At 36.8% G+C, this 21,657-nt stretch overlaps 1 protein-coding gene across 1 annotated transcript in view; it reads right to left on the reverse strand.

Annotated features, from left to right (window-relative positions):
- Positions 1 to 3,215: 3,215 nt before the first annotated feature.
- C2H12orf40 (chromosome 2 C12orf40 homolog) overlaps positions 3,216 to 21,657 on the reverse strand; it is a 40,774-nt gene continuing 22,332 nt past the window's right edge. The window contains exons 8-11 of the mRNA XM_036019173.1: positions 18,053 to 18,113; positions 11,293 to 11,368; positions 6,704 to 6,786; positions 3,216 to 3,894 (exon numbers count right to left, since the gene is read on the reverse strand). Coding sequence (XP_035875066.1) covers positions 3,427 to 3,894; positions 6,704 to 6,786; positions 11,293 to 11,368; positions 18,053 to 18,113 — 688 coding nt within the window. The 3' untranslated portion in view covers positions 3,216 to 3,426. The remainder of the gene's footprint in view (positions 3,895 to 6,703; positions 6,787 to 11,292; positions 11,369 to 18,052; positions 18,114 to 21,657) is intronic.

Genomic DNA, 21,657 nt, shown 5'->3' on the forward strand with positions numbered 1-21,657 from the left:
TCTCTCTTGCATTCTGGATCATTTACTCTGATGACTATTTAATTTCACTAATTCTCTATTCACTTGTGTCTAAAATGCTGCTAGATGCACTTGAGTTGCCAGCAGGTGGCAGAAACGAAAAACTGGAGTAAAGAATTGTGAAACTAGGAACAGACAATTCCTTCGTCCATTTATCATGGTCTCTAACCTGTCAGTATGGAGTCCCCCAGAAGCAAACCATACACATGGATACATGTGTGTGTGGCTTGTTTGAAGGGTGATTGCAAAGAGCACTGCTATGGAGCTGGAGGAGGCAGGAAAGGAAAGGAAGGAGGCTAATAAGGGGTTTATTATCAAACAGGTTACCATCACGTGCAACTGAAGCTTAGTCCTTCTCAGGAACTTGGGAAAAATAGTTCCTATTTAAGCACAGATCCCTGGGCCCCACTCCCAGAGATTCGGATCCAGTAGCTGTAGGGCAGGCTCTAAGATTCTGCATCTCTAGCCAACCCCCAGGAAACACCCATTAGTGTTACGGGTCAGTGGATCACACTTTGAGTAGATGATGCTTCCATGGGAATTATTCTGTCCAAGAGACCAGGGAACTGGGTATTTATCCATCAATTCGTATCAGTCATTGTTTTAAAAGACTGCTCTCAAACAGCATTAATTTCCTGGTACATCCTGTCTGCCCACACACAGGCAGAGCAGGTATCTACAGCCAAGAGAAACCTCTAAGGAAATGTGTCACAGGTACTGGCAGTGGGAAATCAGGTTGGCATGCATTAAAATGGAAAGTGCCAAGGAAATATTAGCAGAGCACTGCCAGCATTTGCTACACTGCTATATATGGTATCGTGGGGAAAATAAACATTAACCAAGAAATTACATGAATAAATTACTTATGATAAGTGCTGTAAGAGTAAATTACATGATTATCCCTAAGGATAGTCTCATATATTTCAGGTGACAACTTCTTAGAGTAGTTGATGCTGACCAAAATAATGCACTGATCACAAATTCATAAAACCACCACAAATCAGTATCGCATACACCAGCCATTACTGAACATGCAGTATCTTATTTAAAGTCACTGTGATTGGCAGTTCACATTACAAATGTGTGAAGAATCATTAAGTTTTCCATTTTGTTTCATTTGGATAAACCTTAGCTAGGATTTACTTTGTCTTATAAACTTAAATTTCAAATATGAAAAAAAAAAGCTATGTTTCAATTAATTTTTTTTCATTAAATGCTTTCACCAAGAAAAAACCTAAACTGGTGTTGTACTGAAGAGGTATGTTGTAATCTATTATATGAAATGTCTTTTTTATTTTGTAATTCTGTATTTGCTTTCCTTTGAATATATTTTAAATGTATTCATCCCTTAAAGCACCTAAAGAGTTAGCACCTGTTAGAAAAGTTAGAAAACAGTCTACAAAACTACCCTTACTTCAGGGGTCCCAAGAGCACCCTCAGATTTGATAACTGCTGGGAAGACTGAGAATCTACTGAAAGCTATTATACCCACAGCTAGTTTATTACAGGGAAAGGATACAGGTTAAAATCAGCATAAGTAACACACAGGACAGAGTCTAGAGAAGTAATAAATGTAGTGCTTCCAGCTGTCCTCTTCTGTGGAGTCACGGGCAGTGTCACTTTCCTGGTGTCAGTGTGTGACAACACATAGAGTGTGCTGGGAGCCAGGGAAGCTCACCTGAGCCTTGGAGTCCAGAGTCTTCACTGGGGCTCCACCACAGTTGCAAGGCTGAACGCCCACACGTATCTAGCCTCTCAGGAGGTTGAGGTGAGACTGCTTGTCTCAAAGTCCCATCCTAAATCACACTGTTACTGTCTGGCTTGACCCAAACATTCCCAGGCAAACAAAGACACTTCTATCAGGCAAGACATTCCAAGGGCTTAGAGATTGCCTCCCAAAGCCAAAGGCAAAGGCCAGACCTCTTTCTGGGCAAGTTTAAATTCTTTTCCACACAGCACCTTACTTACCCTGCTCTCATGCATGGCCAATGCACTAAGAAGCTCTGATATTCTTCTTCATCTTACGAAGTTTAACTGCCAAATCACGATGTTAATACTAATACAACTATGTGTGGACGTTCTGAAATGCATGTGCTTTCAACACTGTTAGACCAATATTTGGGAAAAGTTAGTTTATTTATTTCAAGCCAACCCACAATTCATAGATCAAACTTATTCTAGTATCACCAGCATAGAATCTTTTTCCATACATTGGTCTTCGTTGCTATAATATTTCATGTTTTGCAAAATAATGCTCAGGATAATGGTGGAATTGGTCCATGGTGGAATGCCTTTCGTTTAATATCAGGATGAAAATCTGGCCTTTTGAAAACTATAAATGTGTATCAGATAATTATATACCCCTCTCATGAGATGATTACTACGCTGTAAGAAAATTACTGAGAAGTTCACTGTGCTCTGAGGCAGCAAAAATAACTTCCTCAAACTAGCTAAAAACCTGAAGACTGCTGCCATTTAAACATTAGCTGTTGGTGTTTCTAAACCGTTATGCATCAGATATCCTCTGAAGCACAAACTATTGAGTAACATGTATGCATGTGAATCTGCAATATCTAATCATCCTGTTTGTTAAAGGCACAGAAATGCCTAACAATTTTATTTTTGGTTCAGTTAGATATCAAGATGCCCCCTGCTGGGCACTTTGTAATATATCCACACAAATAACAACTTTAGAGTACGAACATTTAAAATATTGACACCAAAAATAAATATTATGTTGGAAGCAAAGCCTCAATTTTATAAATGACAATGTAATATTTATGGGAAAAAACCTTAGCAATATTAAAATTAGTAAACATAAATCATTTTTTCAAGATTGAACAGTTCTTTTATAAAAGTGTTGAAATATTTTTTTACTTGAAGAGAATAACATTTTCCTTGGAATACAAACACCCACAAAAATGTTATCCAAGCAGAACAGAAAATATATTTTATCTAAAAATTAATGCCAGAATTTCTTAATGAGGGTAAAATATTTAAGGTAGTAGCTAAGAAAATTCTTATAGTGAGGTTATAAAATGCACTTGGTATTTTCTGTCTGAAATCTTGGGAGAAAAAACATTTTGTTAAATATCTCACTGCACTAAGTTTTAAAATAAGGATACAAGGAAGGAAGCAATTAAACATATTTTTAATTCATAAACAGTAGCATATAATAAATATCACCATAATAATGATAGACAGTAAATTTATACACATTTTATAAAAACTTGATATACTAAAGCTACTAAAGAAATACCTACATGAACTTATATTAAAATGTTTTAAAAACAAACCATAAATATATCCTCTGATTATTTTCACCTTGTGTTCAGCTTCACCTTCTCATTCCTTGTTAATGAAATTCTGAACATTAAATGCTAAATCTCAGGCAGAAATTTTAGAATATTAGTTGTTCTTAAGGATTTCCTGCCCTCCAGTGGTATCTGCTTTAATATCTTCACTGCACCTGTCCACATTCCAAGGAGAAGACACGTCACTTCTACACTTACATTCTGAAATTATATCACACTGTATGGCAGCATCTAATCTGTCTCTCACTGCAGGTGCACTCTCTGTCTGTACCCATGCATCACATCTTACATACAACGGGAGGCAGTCAGCACTGGTTTTGCTTTGTAATATGCGTGCTGAATTACTCTGACACTGTGCCAACTGATCTGTGGTATCTTTCTTTGGGAACTGGTCAAGACACTGACTTTGTTTATGAATTCTAGCATTGTCTTTAATACTCGTATCATGTGAAAATTCTGCCATCCTTTCTAAATGAAAATTATTAGTTGTGTCTTCAGGTTTGGTGGATCTCCTACTTGAATCTTCAGTTTGCTGCAATGCTTGATCTTCATCTTCAGAAGGCTAAAAAAATTTTAGTAATTTTGTTATAAATGATGCTTAAATTTTCAAAAAAATCATTCAGCACATTAAAAGTATAAGTTCATAGTACAGAAAATTTCAAAGCACAGAAGAGACTTTGGCAAACCGCAAAACAAGCTAGATGTGTGGTGTTAAAAATCAAGGGAATTATGAATTTTTAAAATAGCAAGAACAATTATAATTCTTGTAGTAAAAATACAAGAGTTAAAAAAGAAGTGGGAACTTTGTCTCTTATCAGTACCCATAATCCTAGTCTACATCGTCTCCTTTCATACAGAGCAAATGGTATACAACATGCTCTTGAACCACTTAAAAAGAGTGGAGTATAAGTAACAATTTTGAAAGAAACAGCTAACATGTAAAACTTCTACTATTCACTCACTGACTTAAGCAAGTCAAAAAAATATCTATTTTATACCTTTTATAGGACTAGTCTCATAAAATATAACTTGAGAATTATCAACAGAAAATAAAATAGATAATAGAAAAACTGAATAGCAATATTATAATTGTTATATAAAATGTCAAAGTTTAAGAACTTTTAAAAGTTCTAGATTTCAATTTAATAGCTTAAACGTTTCAACCTCATGAAAAATTTATATTTTAATTACTAAGCTAACCAAAATATTCTTTTAATGAAAATCTTATATAAAGGAATTGATTATTCCAGCTGGGGAAAAAAAAAGCAAAGTTAACATAAAAATCACCCTAAAGTATCTGTCTCAGTTGACTTGCACCAAAATAGAAAAAGTAAGCTCAAGAAACAGCACTGAACCCTGGCTGGTTTAGCTCAGTGGATAGAGCGTCGGCCTGAGAACCAAAGGGTTGCTGGTTTGATTCCCAGTCAGGGCACATGCCTGGGTTGTGGGCCAGGCCCCCAGTAAGGGGGCCATGTGAGAGCAACCACACATTGATGTTTCTCTCCCTCTCTTTCTCCCTCCCTTTCCGTCTCTAAAAATAAGTAAGTAAAATCTTTTAAAAAATAAAAGTTCATAAAAATTTTTAAAAAAGAAATAGACTGGCTAGACACAAATTAGAGAAAACAAGCTCAGTAAATTTATTCACAAAATGAATATTCATTTGGCATCTGCAATGGGAATGAAGCAGCCATGACTGCTGCCCTCTAACACGCACTCTCCTGGGTGGAAATGACATTAACCAGTCAACCACACCCATGTATATGTGACTGCAAACTGAGAAATACATTATGAAGAGCAAATATAAAGCAATTCAAGAGCACAACTGAGGGGACTAATGTAGATTAAGGAGCCAAGGAGGGGCTTTTAGAAAAAGTGACATATTTAAGCTAAGATGTACAGGATGAATAAGAGTAAGACCTAAGAAACAGGATATATAATGCACTGAGGCAGAAAAGAGACTCATAAGCTAAGGAAAGTGCAATGTCAGTGTGTGTGGGGTATGGTGAGAGGGGAAGGAGGCTAGAAGTTGGAAATGTTACCAAGGTCGGAACACACATGGGCTATAGCCACTGTTATTTTAGATTCCAAAGTAAAACAGAAATCCATTGAATGAATACAAAATAACACTATTTTAACTGAAGTTTTCAAAAGATCATGATGATTGCTAAATAGAGAAAAAGTGGGGCAAGACTGGAAGTAGAGAAATCTCTTAAGAAATAACTGCAGTAGTTGAAGAATAAGATGATGGTACCTTACACTAGGGAGGGTGCTGACACCAGAAATTTTCCCCCACATATTTTTATTGTTGTTCAAAGTAGATAAATACGCATTTTGTTTTGGAGGTAGAATTGACTGGAAAAGTGAAAAGGTGGGGGCATTCCAGTTTAAAGTAAGAAGAAAAGCAAATGTTTGTAAAATGTCCAAAGAGATACATCGAATCGGAAACTGGATGTCTAAATAAGGACCTGGGCTGTAGTCAAAAGTTGAGAACAATCACTGAACAGAGAGGAAAGTCATCAGAGTGTACAGCATCACCTAGAGTTCGGAGTGTAGGTTAAGAGAAGAAAAGGGTCCTGTAGCAAAGGCTAAGCATCACAACATTTAAATAGGGGTAAGTGAGAAAGAGAAGTGGGCAAAAGAATAAAGTATCATTCATTCAGAGAGGTATGAAGGAAACTGAGATGGTGTGCTTTCATAAGAGCAAGTGTTTCAAAACAAGAAAGTAAAATAATCATTTTTACCAGTACTACTAAGAATTCTCATGAAATAAAAACTGAAAAGTGTCCAGTGAATTTGGCAACATAGAGGTCATTGGTGCCTTTCCTTTAGCAAGAGCGGTTTGGACAGCAAGCTAGAAACAAAGGCAGATGGAAGGGAGATGGAAGTATTAATGAAGCAGAGTTCCACTAATCATGCAATTTAAGAGAAATGCAGCATCCCCGCTCAGAAAATAGTATTACTCCAATTATTCAGATTAAACTTTACAATAATATTTTATAGTTTTCTTCATATAAGCATTGAGCCTTTATTTTTGTATGTATTCTTGGTTGTTTTTAGTTTTCAATTATTGCAAGTGGGGAAAAAAAAGAAAGACAAATTCACCATATACACACACTCATACTGATAAGAATGGCTTTTCTAAAAAACAATGAACACATTTATCATTGTTATCAATGTGATGCTCATTTACATTTTATTTCTTCTATATTTTCCCTATGTTTTTAATATCTTCACATTTTGTTTCCATTATTTCCACACTTTATTGGCTCGATTACTTTTTTCAGAATGTTAACTATGAGAAGCACAAAAAATTCAAAATCAATAACGCATACATTAACCAGCCAAAAGAGGAAGAGGGGAGCATAACTTACCATTTCTGAACTAGAACTGAAACAACTATCTGTTGGCCTTGGAGAGTAACCAGAAGACTGGCTACTCTGTGAAGACTCAAGAACTGAAAATAAAGGTTTAGTTTATGAACAATGGTATTTATTAATACTCTAGAAAATACATACATAAGCAGAAGATATTTGCTGGTAAAATTAAGTTTAGCTAATACACGGATAAGTTTAGCTGATACCCCCATGGAGCAGGTGCTTCCTGAGAATGGAAAGCAGAGTCTACAAAAGGGAATGGTAGAACTGCACCAATAACGTGATCTAAGGGCATTCCCCCACAGTAAGTTTACTCAATCCATAGGCACAGTAAACTCAGAGTCATGAGTGAGGAAGACAAACGTCTGCTGAATGAAGCCTTAATCATATGTGGAATCTAATGAACAAGCTGAACATGCAAAACAGCGACAGACTCATAGATGGAGAACAGATGACAGCTAGTGGGAGGGAGGTTGGTGAGGAGGGATTAAGTAAAAAGGAAAAAGGACTTGTGGACATGGGTGTCAGTGTGGTGATCGCTGGTGGGAATGGTGTATAAGGGGACTAAATGGTAATGGATAACATATAATAAGATAAAAAAATAAAGAGAGAAAATGCAGATCAAAATGTAAGTGCACTTCAAAACTTCATGGAAGGCACTGCAATAGTTAGTAGGGATACGTGGCCATAATGCTCAAAGTATTCAGAATCTTACAGTAAAGAAAAACATATGTTTTTTTTAAATAGTCCCAAAATGAGGTGCAACAACACAAGTGATCGCAGGTACAAATGCAAAGGAAAGCCAAGTGTGATGAGCCAAGTGTTTCTCTAGGGAAAGAGGCACTGGGTGAACAGTCATAGAGAAAGCACAACTATAAAAAGTTGGTTCTGAAAGATAAACAGGAATTTTCCAGGGAGACGAGATGAAAAATAGTATATGGAATAGAAGGGGGGAAAGTGTAAGGACATACTTTAATGTTAAAGAAAGTTGCATTTTATATTATCTACAAAGGTCAGTTAGGAGATTAATTCAATAAGGTAGTTATGAAGCAATGCAGATCTGAAATAGAGTAACGAGGTGAAATTGGGTTGGAGAAGAGACAGAAGATTCAAATTTCAAGAAAACCTTCAAAAAGCCTTAATTTTTATATGTATGTAGCTTTAAAAATTTGTGTGCATCTACTATAACTTGAGTACCAAAATCTGAGAAAGATTAGACACATATACTTAACAAGAAGAAATTACACTGATACCACAGAAATTCTAAGGATCATAAGAAGCTACTATAAACAAATATAGAACAACAACTGAACAACCTAGAAAAAAACAAAAAATTCTTAGAAATATACAGTCTACCAAGGCTGAATCAAGAAGAAATAAAAAATCTGACTAGAGCAATTACTAGTAAGGACATTGAATCAGTAATCAAAAATCTTCCAACAAAGAAATGCTCAGAGCCAAACTGGCTTAACCAGTGAGTTTTATTAAACATCTGTAAATAATTAACACCAATCCTTTTTAACTCTTCAAAAAAAAAAGAACAAAGAGGATGAAACCCTTACAAACTCATTTTACAAGACCAACATTATTCTGATACTAAAACCAGAAAGTAACAATACTAAAAAAGAAAACTATAAGCAAATATCTCTGATAGATGTAGATGAAAAAGTTCTCAAGGAAACACTAGTAATCCAAAATCAACAGCATATTAAAAGTAGTATTCACCATGACCAGGTGAGATATATCCCTGGGGTGCCAGAATGGTCTGACACACATAAATCAACCCTTGTGATTCATCACACTAATAGAATAAAAGAACCATATGATCATCTCAATAGACAAAGAAAAGGCATTTGACAATATTCAACATCCATTCATGATAAAAACTCTTTTAACAAATTAGGCATAGAAAGAACATTTCTCTACCTAATAAAGGCTCTATATGGCAGGCCCACAGATAGCATCATACTCAGTGGTGAAAGGTTGAAAGCTCTTCCTGAGATCAGGAACAAGACAAGGGTTCTTCACTTTACACCTCTCTTATTCAACATAGTATTAGATGTCCTAGCTTGAGCAATCAGGCTATTTAAAAAAAATTTAATGAAAGGTATAAGCATTGGAAAGGAAGAAGTAAAACTGTCTGTATTTGCAGATGACATAATTTTATAAATGGAAAATATTTAAGACTCAACCAAAAAACTGTTAGATCTCCCCTGGCTGGTGTGGCTCAGTGGACTGAGTGCTGGCCTGCAAACCAAAGGATTGCCAGTTGGATTCCCAGTCAAGGCACATGACTCGGTTGCAGGCCAGGTCCCCAGTATAGGGCACAGGAGAGGCAATCACACATTGATGTTTCTCTCCCACTCTTTCTCCCTCCCTTCCCTTCCCTCTAAAAGTAAATAAATAACATCTTTTTAAAAAAGATATAAATGGAGAGTTCACAGAAAAAGAAATGCAAATAGCCACTGAACATTTCTTTTTAAAAATGCTGGACTTCACTCAGATAGAATGCAAACTCAAACTTCTATCTATCTTTATAAGATTCACAACAATTACTAAATTTGGCCACAGTCCTCTTGTTGAGGCTGTGGAATAAAAGGTTCCATTTCTGACCTGGCTGGCGCAGCTCAGTGGATTGAGCATGGGCTGTGAACCAAAGTATCGCAGGTTCGATTCACAGTCAGGGCACATGCCTGGGTTGCAGGCCACGGCCCCCAGCAACCGCACATTGATGTTTCTCTCTCTCTCTCTTTCCCCCTCCCTTCCCTCTCTAAAAATAAATAAATAAAATTTCAAAAAATTTTTTAAAAAAGGTACCATTTCTGGTAGAACTGCCAAATGGTACAACAAGGAATTTGGCAATATCTACAAAAAAAAGTACATTAAGACTAACTTTACATTGTTGAGAGATTCTGCAACTTTAAGTAAAACACATAATTAAACCAATTACACCACAGGCTAAGTAACAAAAACAAGAGTTAACAATCTTACAGCATCTCAGCTACATTTTATCAAAACAACACTGAATCAAACAATGCTATTTTAGGATCCTGCTGTGTTTCCCGTTTGACTCAACAATCCTGCTCCTAGAAATTACCCTGATAATGCACCTCCACAATTAAGTAATATATGCACAAAGTTCTTCAGTGCAGCATTATCTGTGTTCAAATTAAAACTATAAATTATTACACCCATATCATTACCCTACCATCCACATTCAAGCAGGTGTTACTTGTGCCAGACCTGGTATATAAAAGACACATTTAATAAGGAAAGCCAAAATTCCTAAAAGAAACATGTACAAAAACCATGAAAGGAATTTCACAGATGACACGTGGATAGCCAGTCAACCTAATTAATAATCAGGGAAGTATATATTAAAATTACAATGAGATAGAGCACCAATAATGATAGAAAGCTAACCCAGTGTAAGTGTGACTATGTAACAGCTAGGACTCTTACCTCTTGCTGGCAGAAGTTTAAACTGGCACAACTACTTTGGAAAACAATTTTGCATTACCCAGAGCAAATGAAGATGTGCATATCATATGAACTAGCCAATTCTACTCCTAGAACTACATATCCTAGAGGAACTTTTTATACATGTGTGCCAACAGAAATGCCAAGAACTGCCAAAGTAGCATTGTTTATCATAGTGAAATATTCAGAACAGCCGAAATAATCGTTGCCAGACAATGTACAAATAAAGTATGGTACTTTCATATGAGAGAAAGCTATATGGTAGTGAACTTAATTAAAATTACTAGAATCAGGAGTTTCAAAGTAGATGAACCTGAAAATACAGGGTCTGGTAGAAGTAAGGCCTGCTGGAGTGTGGTTGGTAGGATAACAACATGAGTGTGGTCATCTATAGTTTTAATTTGAACATTTCACGTAAAATGTCACATGGTGTGCTTGAGTGTGATATTCCTATGTTACAGAATTACAGGCTTATGATTTTGTAATAAAAGATTTTATAGTAAAAAGGGGGGGCATTATTTGTGCTGGACCCTGTATATTACTGGAAAACAAAAACAATTCAAGTTGCAGAAAAACAGAGTTTGCCTCAATTTGTAGAAAGTTCAAAACCAAGCAATGTAAAAGTCTATGTGTGGTATCACAAAAATCAAATTCAGGATAATAGTTACCTCTAGAGGGCAGGATAGGTAATGCAACTGAGAAGATCTTCAGAAGCATTGGTTATGCATTACTTTTTGTAAAAAAATTTAACCTTTATTGCATTTTTTTCCATTACCATAGTACCCTTATCAAACCTGCCCCCAGAAAACACCACATTGATGTCCATGTCCATGAGTCCTTTTTCCCTTTTATGCATTATTTCTTAAACTATAAAATGACTATAAAGGTATCTGTTTTATTAGTATTTGTTAAATTGTACATATATAATATATATTGATCATGTATAGTATATTTTACCAAAAAGTAAAAGTAATTTTAAAGTCAATTGTCTTACTAGTATATTCTAAGTTAACCATGAAACATATTTGCTAGCAAAAACCTATACAAATTTTTTTAACTGATTTCAATTAAATTTAAGTTTTTAAAAAAGAATAAAAGTCACCTACTGTTATACTGACCATTTTTCTTTGTAGATGTTGGCATCACTTTCATTGAATTTAAACCCCCTTCTTCCATCAGATTCTAGAAGAAAAACAAAATTTTAGTAACTCCCAAGTATACACAATTACATTTACAGTTCCCTTTTAGTTCCACCAATTCATTTCTACAGTACTTCCTTCATATTACTTTAAATGAACAAAGATGATCTGTTTTAAAATTAGCCTGTGATGAACAATAAATGAAATAAAATTAAAATTGCTTCAGAAACACAAGCAGAAGAATAAACACTTGCTAAGAAATTAATTACTGGCAAACAGAAAAGGCTTCAGATAGTCATAGTAAACGCAGATGGAAAAGACAAAGACATTATGCAATTTGGAGATTTATTCTGTTATTCCCTTTCAAAATTTTGTTGTTGTTGTTCAAGTAGTTTCCCCCCCTCCACACCATCCCCCGCCCCCGCGGTTCCCCATCCTCGCCTCCCACCCTGGATCCTAACGCCTTTGGCTTTGTCTTTACTCATGTTCCTTGTCCCTTTCACATTTCTTAAGTTAAATAGCAGTTTATTTATTTTCAGGGTTTTTTCAATACAAGGTTTTATAGGTATAAATTTTATGTAGAACACACCATTGGTTTTATTTTCCATTCATTTCTATACATTTTGTAACTTATTTTTATTCTTTTTCTTTTTTAAAATGGAGTGTTTCTTAATTTAAAAGAAATAAGTAAGGTTAAGCATCATTTTTTGTTGATTTCTAATAAAATGAGATTTTATTAGAGAATGTGGCTATGAAGCACTGCTCAATCTCTTAAACTTTAACGCTTACTACATGAATTATGTTTGCAAATGTACCATGAACTTACAGAAAATACATATCCCTGTTGGTGGGATGTAGAGCAGTAGATAGATAGGCGGGATAAAGGGGAAGATGTCTAGCTGTAACCACACCAGTTTTCCTTTCCTCTTAGGCATACAACTACAACAGACTGCATTTCCTATCCTCCCTCAGAGCTGGTGTGGATGTGTGAGTTAAGCTTTGGTCATGAGCAGAAGTGGTATACACCACTGCCAATCCTGGCCCATGCAAATACTCCACAATCCTCTACTTCCTTTGCCCTCCTGCTTTCTGATATCAGCATACTCCACTACAAATGTGGAAACCACCAGTTAGAGTCCCTACCAACTTGAGGCCCTAAATAACTTTAAGCAGTAGAACCTCTTCTCTGACCTCACTATTCAATCATTTTTAAGGTCTTGTACATTCAACTTTTTAAAAAAATTTCAATCCCCAAACTTGCAGCAAGCACACACAAGCTAAGAAAGCTATACAGACTCCACAGCTAGTACACACTCCTATACTTACTTCAGATCTGCTGACAGAGGGAAACAGGCAAAGAGGAGCACCCCAAAGAGAAGAAAGGAATTGTTCAAAGAATTTCCCCATTCTTGAGGATAGCAAGATTCACGGTGCCTGCCCAGCAGGATGTCATAACTGGTACGGGTCAGTAACTCCGTATCTCCTCTTTTCTGAACAGGCATTCATACTGTACTTGCTCCAACACTACACAGTATACTTTCTTAATGTGTATCTTTTGCTATCTTTTTTATTTTTAACCTTAATTATTATTTTCTACATGTTTCTTGAAAAATATATACAGATTATTTGTTCTCAATTTATTATTTTTTGAATCTTGATAAGAAAAATCACTCCTTTGTATTTAATCTGTTAATTGCTAAGCCAATTTCATTCCTTACATTTTGTTTGCCATTTATGTAGAAGTGTAATTTCATTTTTTCCCTACCTTGATCAGGTTTTCTAGTGTGACACCCCCACTCCTTTGAACTCTGAAGTTCTTCTATGTGTCATTTCTCCAGTGAAGAAATTACTATTTAAACAATCATATTTGAACCTTTTTCCTCTCCTACTTTAAAATTAAATGTGTTCCAGTTCAAGATGGTGATGTAGGAGGATCCTGAACTCACCTCCTCCCACAGACACACTGAATCTACAGCTACACAGCAAACAATTTCCTCTGGAAAAACCCAAAATCTAGCTGAGAGACTCTTTCCTACACACTGAGTGAACAAGAAAAAACACAAATCAAAATGGGTAGTAGAGGCTGAGACACAATTTCACCATAAACATCACCTTATGCATGGCAACCCACAATCAGGAGAGAACCCACAAATCCAAGTTTCTCCCTGAAAAATAAATAGTTTGGACTTCACACCTGGTACCCAAATTTTTAAGACATGCACTTGCGAGAGGAGCCCCCAAAACATCAAGCTTTGAAAGCCAACAGAGCTTGTGTTCACAAGACCCACAAGCTACAGCAAACTGAGAAATAGTTCTTAAAGGGCTCATCCAGGCTCACCATAGCTTCCCACCCCCAAAGCCTACAGCAGAGGCAACCCACTGATTTTCTCTGTGTGTGTGAGGGGGGAGCCTATTAGCTTATCTTCACAGCTGTAGTCTGGCAGGCTTCTAATTAAACTTACATCTAAGGGCTGACTATAATCCTCTCTAAATATCACTGAGTCTGGGAGCTATTTTTGCACTCTCCCGCTGCCTCATTCCAGGTTGCCAGTATCTCCCAAAAAGGAGCTTGGGCATATGTCTGGTGCCCCAGTTTTTGTGGCTGCTGACCATGGATCACCCCTTGATCACCTCACTCTGGTAGCCAATGGGGCACTGATGAGTCCCACAGAACTATAAGAAACAAAGAAAGAGTTCTTAACTGGCTACCCTCAGGGAACAGCACAGAAACTGCAACAAACCCCCAATCATTCAGTGAAAGAGGCCTATTAGTATATCTTCATACCTGTGGCCTGAGAGGCAGGCTTCTAATTAAACATACATCTAAGGAGCAAATGCAATCCCCTCCAGAGACCAGAAAGGCCAGTGGGTACCCTCTTCATGCTCTCCTCTGCCCTCCCTAGATCTCCAGTGTCACCAAAAAAGGAACAGGGGTACACATCTGGCATCCAGCTTTTGTGGCTGTTTCCCAGAAGACACATCTGTTGACGGCCTGACTCTGGTGGTCAGCATAGCTTGTGTTCACAGGTTCAATGGGATAGCAGCAAACAATGAAGCAGTTCTTAACTGGCTATCACATCAGGACTCAAAGGAGAGGAAGCAGATAGAACTGCCCATGTCAGAGTATATTCGTATACTTACAAACAGATTTCTGTATGTGCCTGAGGGGCCAGTTTCCAATCAGACTGAGTCTGGGTGCTACTTAGGATGCTCCCCACTGGGAGGTATTGACATACCCTAAACTACAAAAAGCCACTAAAAATAAAGTAGGTTGCCTGGACAATCACAAAGCTTTGAGAGACCACCAAGAGGTAGGGCAGGGTTGAAATATAAAGTTTATTTCCTACACAGACCCAATCCTTTTAGGTGAGGTGGCTGTTTCACCTAGTGCATAGAAACTAACGAAGCAAGTCAAGGAAAATGAAGAAATATAAGAACATGTTCCCAACAAAAGAACAAAATAAAGTTATTTATCTGATAAAAGTTCAAAATAAAGATGTTCACACAGGTTAAGAGAACAACACATGAACAAAGTGAGATTTTTAACAGAGACAGAAAATATGAGAGAGCACCAAACAGAAATCACATAGTAAAGAATGTAATTATTAAACTGAAAAATGCAACAGAAGGGTCAACAGAAGACTAGATGAAGCTGCGGAAAGGTTCATCAAACTTAAATACATGGCAGTGATATTTATCCAATCAGAGGAGCAAAAAGAAAAAAAGTGAATATACCATACAGCACTTATGGACCAATACTAAGTAGCCCAACATTCACATTATAGGGATCCCAAAAGGAAAAGGAGGGAAAGGGCCAGAAAACTTATGTGAAGAAATTATGACTGAAAACTTCCCTAACCTAGGAAAGAAAACAGACACCCAGATCCATGGGGCCTACAAAGTGTTATGTAATATAAATCCAAAGAAGCCCTCACCAAACACATTATGCTTAAATTATCAAAAGTTAAAGATAAGAAGATAATCTTAAAAGCAGCCAGTGAAAATCAACTTGTTATGTACAAGTGATTCCTCAAAGGACTATAAGCAGTTTTTCACCAGACACCTTCCAGGCCAGAAGGCAATGACGTGATACATTCAAAATGCTAAAGGAAGCAACTGCTAAACATGAATACTCTATTGGCCAAACTGTCCATCAGAACAGAAAGAGAGATACAGAGGTTCCAAGAGAAGCAAAAACTAAAGGAGTTCATCACCACTAGACTGATTTCACAAGAAATGTTAAAGGGACTTCCTTAAGCCAAGAGAATAGGGCACAAATTAGTAATCGGAAAATATATAAACGTATAAATATCACTAGTAAAGGTAAATATATTGTAAAATTTAAAATACTCTAATGTTGTAAAAGTGGTGGGTTAATCATTTATAAAGCTAGTATGAAGGTTGAAAGACAAAAGTAATAAAAATAACTACAATAATTTATTAATAGATACACAAGATAAAGAGATATAAGTTGTGACATCAAAACATAATATGTGGGGGAATAAAAATGTAGAGCTTTAGAATACATATGCTTAAGTATCACCAACTTAAAATAGACTGCTATAAATATGTTGTTTTTATATAAGCCTCACGCTAACCACAAAGCAAAAATCTATAGTAGATACACAAGAGGTAAAAAGAAATCTAAAGCATACCACTATGGAAAATCAACAAAACAAAAAGAGAGCAAGAAAAAAGTACCCAAGGAATTACAAAACAACCAGAAAACAAGGAACAAAATGCCAGTAAGTCCATACCTATCAATAATTACTTTAAATGTAAATGGTCTCAACCCTCCCATCAAAAGATACAGAGCGGATGGATACATTTAAAAGAAAAACAAACAAACAAAAAAAAAACAAGACTCATTTAGATGAATCTTTCTTTTCCACTAGTGAGTTAGAGACCCAGTCCCTCCCATCTTGTGGCTCCAAATATCCCTTAGGGCTTCACTGCCCTCTAGCCACTAAAAGCATAATGTTGGAAAAGGAATCCTCACTTCTTACAATTTTTGAAAAGCTGCATCTCACTTCTGGTAACATTACATTATGGAGATCTAGCTAAAAGGCAGCACTTGGATAGAAGATTAGGAAATATGTTTTCTTGGCTAGGCAGCCATTTCATAGTGACAGCTTTATCCTATCAAGTATGGTACATGAATGTCAGTAAACAGTTTACCTTACCTACAGCCTCCTCCTGGGTTTTCAGTCTTGGTGATTGGCACCATCCCGTCACAACCCATTTGTTCCCCCAAATCATAAATCCAAGTCTTCAGTTTTTTTCCCTTCTCCCTTAAACTAATCATCAATTCCTATCAAATATGCATCTTCAAAATATTTGTATTGCTCTTCCCTCATTTCTATCCTTTCTGCAACTGGTCAAGTTCAAGCCCTCATTATTTTTGACCCTGCCTTCAGTCTTGCCACTTCTCAAATCTCATCTCATTGTTGATAAGATATGACTTTGTAATACTCCAATGTCATCTTACTCCTCTACTAAAAATTTTTCAGGGGCCTTTTTTCTGTTTAGTGATAGGAAATTAAACTATTATGTGTCATAGAAGGTCTTTTATGACCTGGCCCTTTATATTGTCCAAAATTATTTGCCACCCCCCTACCCCTTGAAATTTATACTACAGTAGTAGCAATAACAGTAACTAAAATTAAACAAATTACTTGCAGTTTCTAACTCTTTAACATCTCAGTTTCTATTAGTGTTGTTCCTTCTTCATAGGATGAAAGCATTTTGTCCATTTGGTGAGATTATTAATTAATACCCACATGAAAAGTTTTCTCCTCTATTATATCTTCCTCCAACTACCCATGAAATTGAGAAGTGCCTTTTACCAGGCTCCCACTCACTTTTGTACAAACTCCAATTGGAGCACTTCATTAAAATGCATTTAATTTTTTTCTCTTTCTGAAGCTACTAGATTATAACTTCTTAAAGATAGGTTCCATATCCTTTCATCTCTGCACCTTTCAGAGGCTAGTGCTTAACAGAATAAAAGCTTCATGAGAACTACAACTTTGTTTTCTCACCTCTATATCCAGTGACTAGAACATAGAAAACGCTCAATAAATACCTATTAAATGAATTCATAATTGACTCAATTCATATTTATTGAAGATTAAAGCAGAAAACAACTAGTAGAGTTAAAAATTCAGAGTCAGATGACAAGAGTTTGAATCCTGGCTCAAGTGTGTGACTTTGAATTAGTTATTTAATCTCTCTGAGCTTGAATTTCTTTTGCTGTGAATGCTTTACAGGATCAGGCTCTTATAGACTAACATACATAAAACTCCCAGCACAATGCCTGGACTTAAAACAATCACATACCCTAATTACAAGCAAGGGTTACAGCTTCCATAACCAACATTTATGGAGGTTTCAGTATTCCTAAATGTATCAACATGTTCCCCTGTAGCACATTGAAACTTAAAGCATTTCCGTCTTGTAAGAAATTTTCTAGGATATCAAAATAATTTTAAGTGTACCTATATTGGTCTGTCTCAAATAAAGCACATTACAGTTTCTGAAGATGTGTTAATTTTATTTCTAGATCTAAGCTATAATTGCCTCAGAGTATGAAAATATTTTTTAAGCAGAACCTACAAAGAAGGTTTTGATAAAAACTAACCTTAAATCAAATTAAACTGCAAATACTAAAATATGAAATGATAATATAACTGAATTAATTAGAAAGATAATGTAAGATGTACATTACCTTGCCAAGTCCAAAGTCCCATGATTTCTTAGAATGCAATTCTTCCAAAGGGACATTGCTCCTAAGAGTCATAAATAAGACAGCATTAAGGTTTGCTTTATTCTCTCTGAAAATTATTGTTCTAAATTATGGTTCCCAAAATTAGATGCAAATCAGGATTATAAGAGAAGCCTTAAAAAAAAATAGAGTCAAAGCTTCATCCGAAGGAGCCTATTTATTATTGGTACCAAACTTGCTATTTTGCATTATAAAATCACTGCAAGTGACATGGGTTTAGCCAGGTTTAGGAACCATATTATAAATCATTTTTATAAAGGGCATCGTATTCATTTCTTTTTTAACCTCAGCAGAGGAGATGCTCATTGATTTTTTTTTGGGGGGGGGGGGGAGGAGGGAGGAAGAAAGGGAGAGAAACATCATTGTGAGAGAGAAACATCAACTGATTGCCTCTCCTACCTGCCCCAATCAGGAACTGACCCTGCAACCCAGACTTGTGCCTTGATCCAATTGAATCCTCAACACTTTGGTTCATGGAACGCCACTCCAACCAACTCAATCAATGGAGCCATGTACTCCAGGGCATAAGGTATATTTTAAAATTCAAAGCCTAACATGTTGTTTCACATTCATAAATCTTTGGATATCTGGAGATTTGCAAAAGAACTCATTTGTTGATTTTATTAAATAAGCTATCAATCTATGTTTTAATTAATTTCTTATGCCAATCCCATCAATATTTTTGAAAGAAAATATTTCAAAAATAAAAATCTATTCTAATTCATGATTTTCAATTAGCAACATTTGACTAAATCATCATTATTACCAAGAAAGTTAGGACTACCCTGAAACTATAAGTTTTCTTTAATTACATATAACTGCAGTGTAATAAACTACTGATAATGCTTCTGTATGCCATTAACATTTGAAATCTATTAATTCCTTGTTCTGACTGGTAATAACCAAGTCACCTTCCCATGGAGGGCTGTTAAAAGTTAGAAAATATGCTTAATAGACTTTCAGTCAAGATGGCAGCATGGGCACACACAGCTCATCTCTTCATGCAACCATGTCAAAATTATAACTAAAACATATAACAACCATCACTCAGAACTGTCAGATACTGAGTTAAATAGAAGTCTGACAACTACGAAATTAAAGAAACCACATCCATCCAGACTGGTAGGTGGGGCACAGACTCAGAATGGGCTGGTCCCTCACACGTGTGAGGGATAAAAATTTGGCTGGGATATCTCCAAAGTAAGGAACCCCAGCCCCACACCAGAGACCCTAGCCCAGGATTCCATGCTATGAAGGTGAGTCCCCACAAATTCTGGCTGCAAAAACCAGCATGGACAGAGTCAGTGGAAAAAACTTCTGCAGTCCCAAGCAGTTCCTCTTAACCTACACATGGACTCACCTACTCAGACTCACTCCCACTGAGTTCCAGCACTGGGGTAGCAGCTTGAAAGGCACCAGTGACACGGGAGAAACTGAAGTGTCTGGCATCAAGGCAAGGAGAGGCCATTGTTCCTTTGCTAAAACCTTCCCCCACGGAGCCAGCAGGCTGGTGCCATATCTGAGACTCCATCAACCAGGCTAACAGTGTTTGTCTAGCCTTGGAGATCCCTAAGGACTTTGCCCCACCCAACTTACAGGCCCACCCAAGCTGCTTTTCCAAAAGAATGGCCAGTCTTGGCTCATGCTTCACAACTTCCTAAATCTGATCAAACAAGTAACAGCTGATGTTAGTGAGCCCCAGGCCTGGCACTAGCAGCAGCCAGCCTAGATTCACAGCTTGACTTTACCTGGGAATCTCCAAGCCCAGCACAAGTAGCAGCCATCTCAGATCGCTTTACAGCTCAGGCAGAGAGGCCCTGGGAAAAACACAGGTGGGGGCTGACTTTGGCCTGCATCACCTGGGAAACCCCAGGGCTAGTGCACCCAGGAGACAGCTCCAGACCACTTCAGAGCACCTCCACCCTGCCCCTGCACAGCTGATCCTCCATGGAAGGCAGGGGTTGGTGGTAAGTGGTCACAGGCAATTCTTGCAGCTGACTGGCCTGGGTAAATCCCTCCTATTGATCTGCCAACAGCAACGAAGGCTCAAGTACAAGAGGAGGGTGTACTCAGCCCACACAAATGACATACTTTGAGTACTCGGCTTGGGTGATAGGGGAGGCTGTGCCACTGGACCCTATAGTACACCTACTACATTAGACCACTCTACCAAGACATGGAGTCAAAGCAGCTCTACCTAAAACATATAAACAAACACAGGGAGGCTGCCAAAATGAGACAAAGAAACATGGCCCAAATGAAAGAACAGATCAAAACTCCAAAAAAAGAGCTAAATGAAACACAGATAAACAATCTATCAGATGCAGAGTTCAAAACACTGGTAATAAGGATGCTCAAGGAACTTAATGAGGACCTCAACAGCATAAAAAAGATCCAGTCAAAAATGAAGGATATACTAATTGAAATAAAGAACAATTTACAGGGAAACAAAATTAGAGTGGATGAAGCCAAGAATCAAATCAATGATATGGAGCATAAGGAAGCAAAGAACCACCAATCAGAACAAGAAGAAAAAAGAATCCCCCCCCTCAATGAGGATAGTATAAGTAGCCTCTTGGACAACTTCAGGAGGTCCAATATGCACAACATACAGGTTCTAGAAGGAGAAGGGAAAGAGCAAGAAATTGGAAATCTATTTGAAAAAAGTAATGAAAGAAAACTTCCCTAATTTGGCAAAGGAAATAGACATGCAAGTCCAAGAAACACAGAGAGTCCCAATCAAGATGGATACAAAATGGTCCACTACAAGAAACATAATTAAAATGCTAAAGGTTAAAAATAAAGAGAGAATCTTAAAAGCAGCAAGAGAAAAGCAGGTAGTTACCTATAAGAGAATTCCTATAAGACTGTCAGCTGATTTTTCAAAAGAAACTTTGCAGGCTAGACTGGATTAGCAAGAAATACTCAAAGTTATGAAAAGCAGGAACTTACAGCCAAGCCTGCTCTACCCAGCAAAGATACCATTTAGAATCAAAGGGCAGATAAAGAGCTTCCAAGACAAGAAAAAACAAAAGGAGTTCATTAACACAACAAATGTTAAAGGGGCTTATTTAAAAAAAAAAGATCAAAACAATGAACAATAAAATGGCAAAAATACATATCTATCAATAATTGAATCTAAAAAACAAACAGGGAACAAGAAGAACTGAGACAGAATCATGGATATAGAGAGCATTCTGATGGTTGCCAGATGGGAGGGCGGTTTGGGGGAATGCGTGAAGAGGTGAGGGGATTAAGAAGTACAAATAAGTAGTTCCAGAATAGCAATGGGGATGTAAAGTACAGTACAGGAAATAGAGTACTAAAAGAATTTGAATGCATAACCTACAAACATGAACAATGTTAGGGGGATTGCCTAAGGGAGTAGAGGGTACTGGGTGGAGGGGGCTAAAGGGGTAAAAAAATCAGGACAACTGTAATAGCATAATCAATAAAATAAAAAGAAAATATGCTTATTATACCAGTGAGCATTCCTATATATGCAATCCTTTTATTTCTTACTGTAAATTAATAAATTAATATTCTGG

Source organism: Phyllostomus discolor, chromosome 2, assembly GCF_004126475.2.
Source record: "Phyllostomus discolor isolate MPI-MPIP mPhyDis1 chromosome 2, mPhyDis1.pri.v3, whole genome shotgun sequence".
Classification (NCBI taxonomy): Eukaryota; Metazoa; Chordata; class Mammalia; order Chiroptera; family Phyllostomidae; genus Phyllostomus; species Phyllostomus discolor.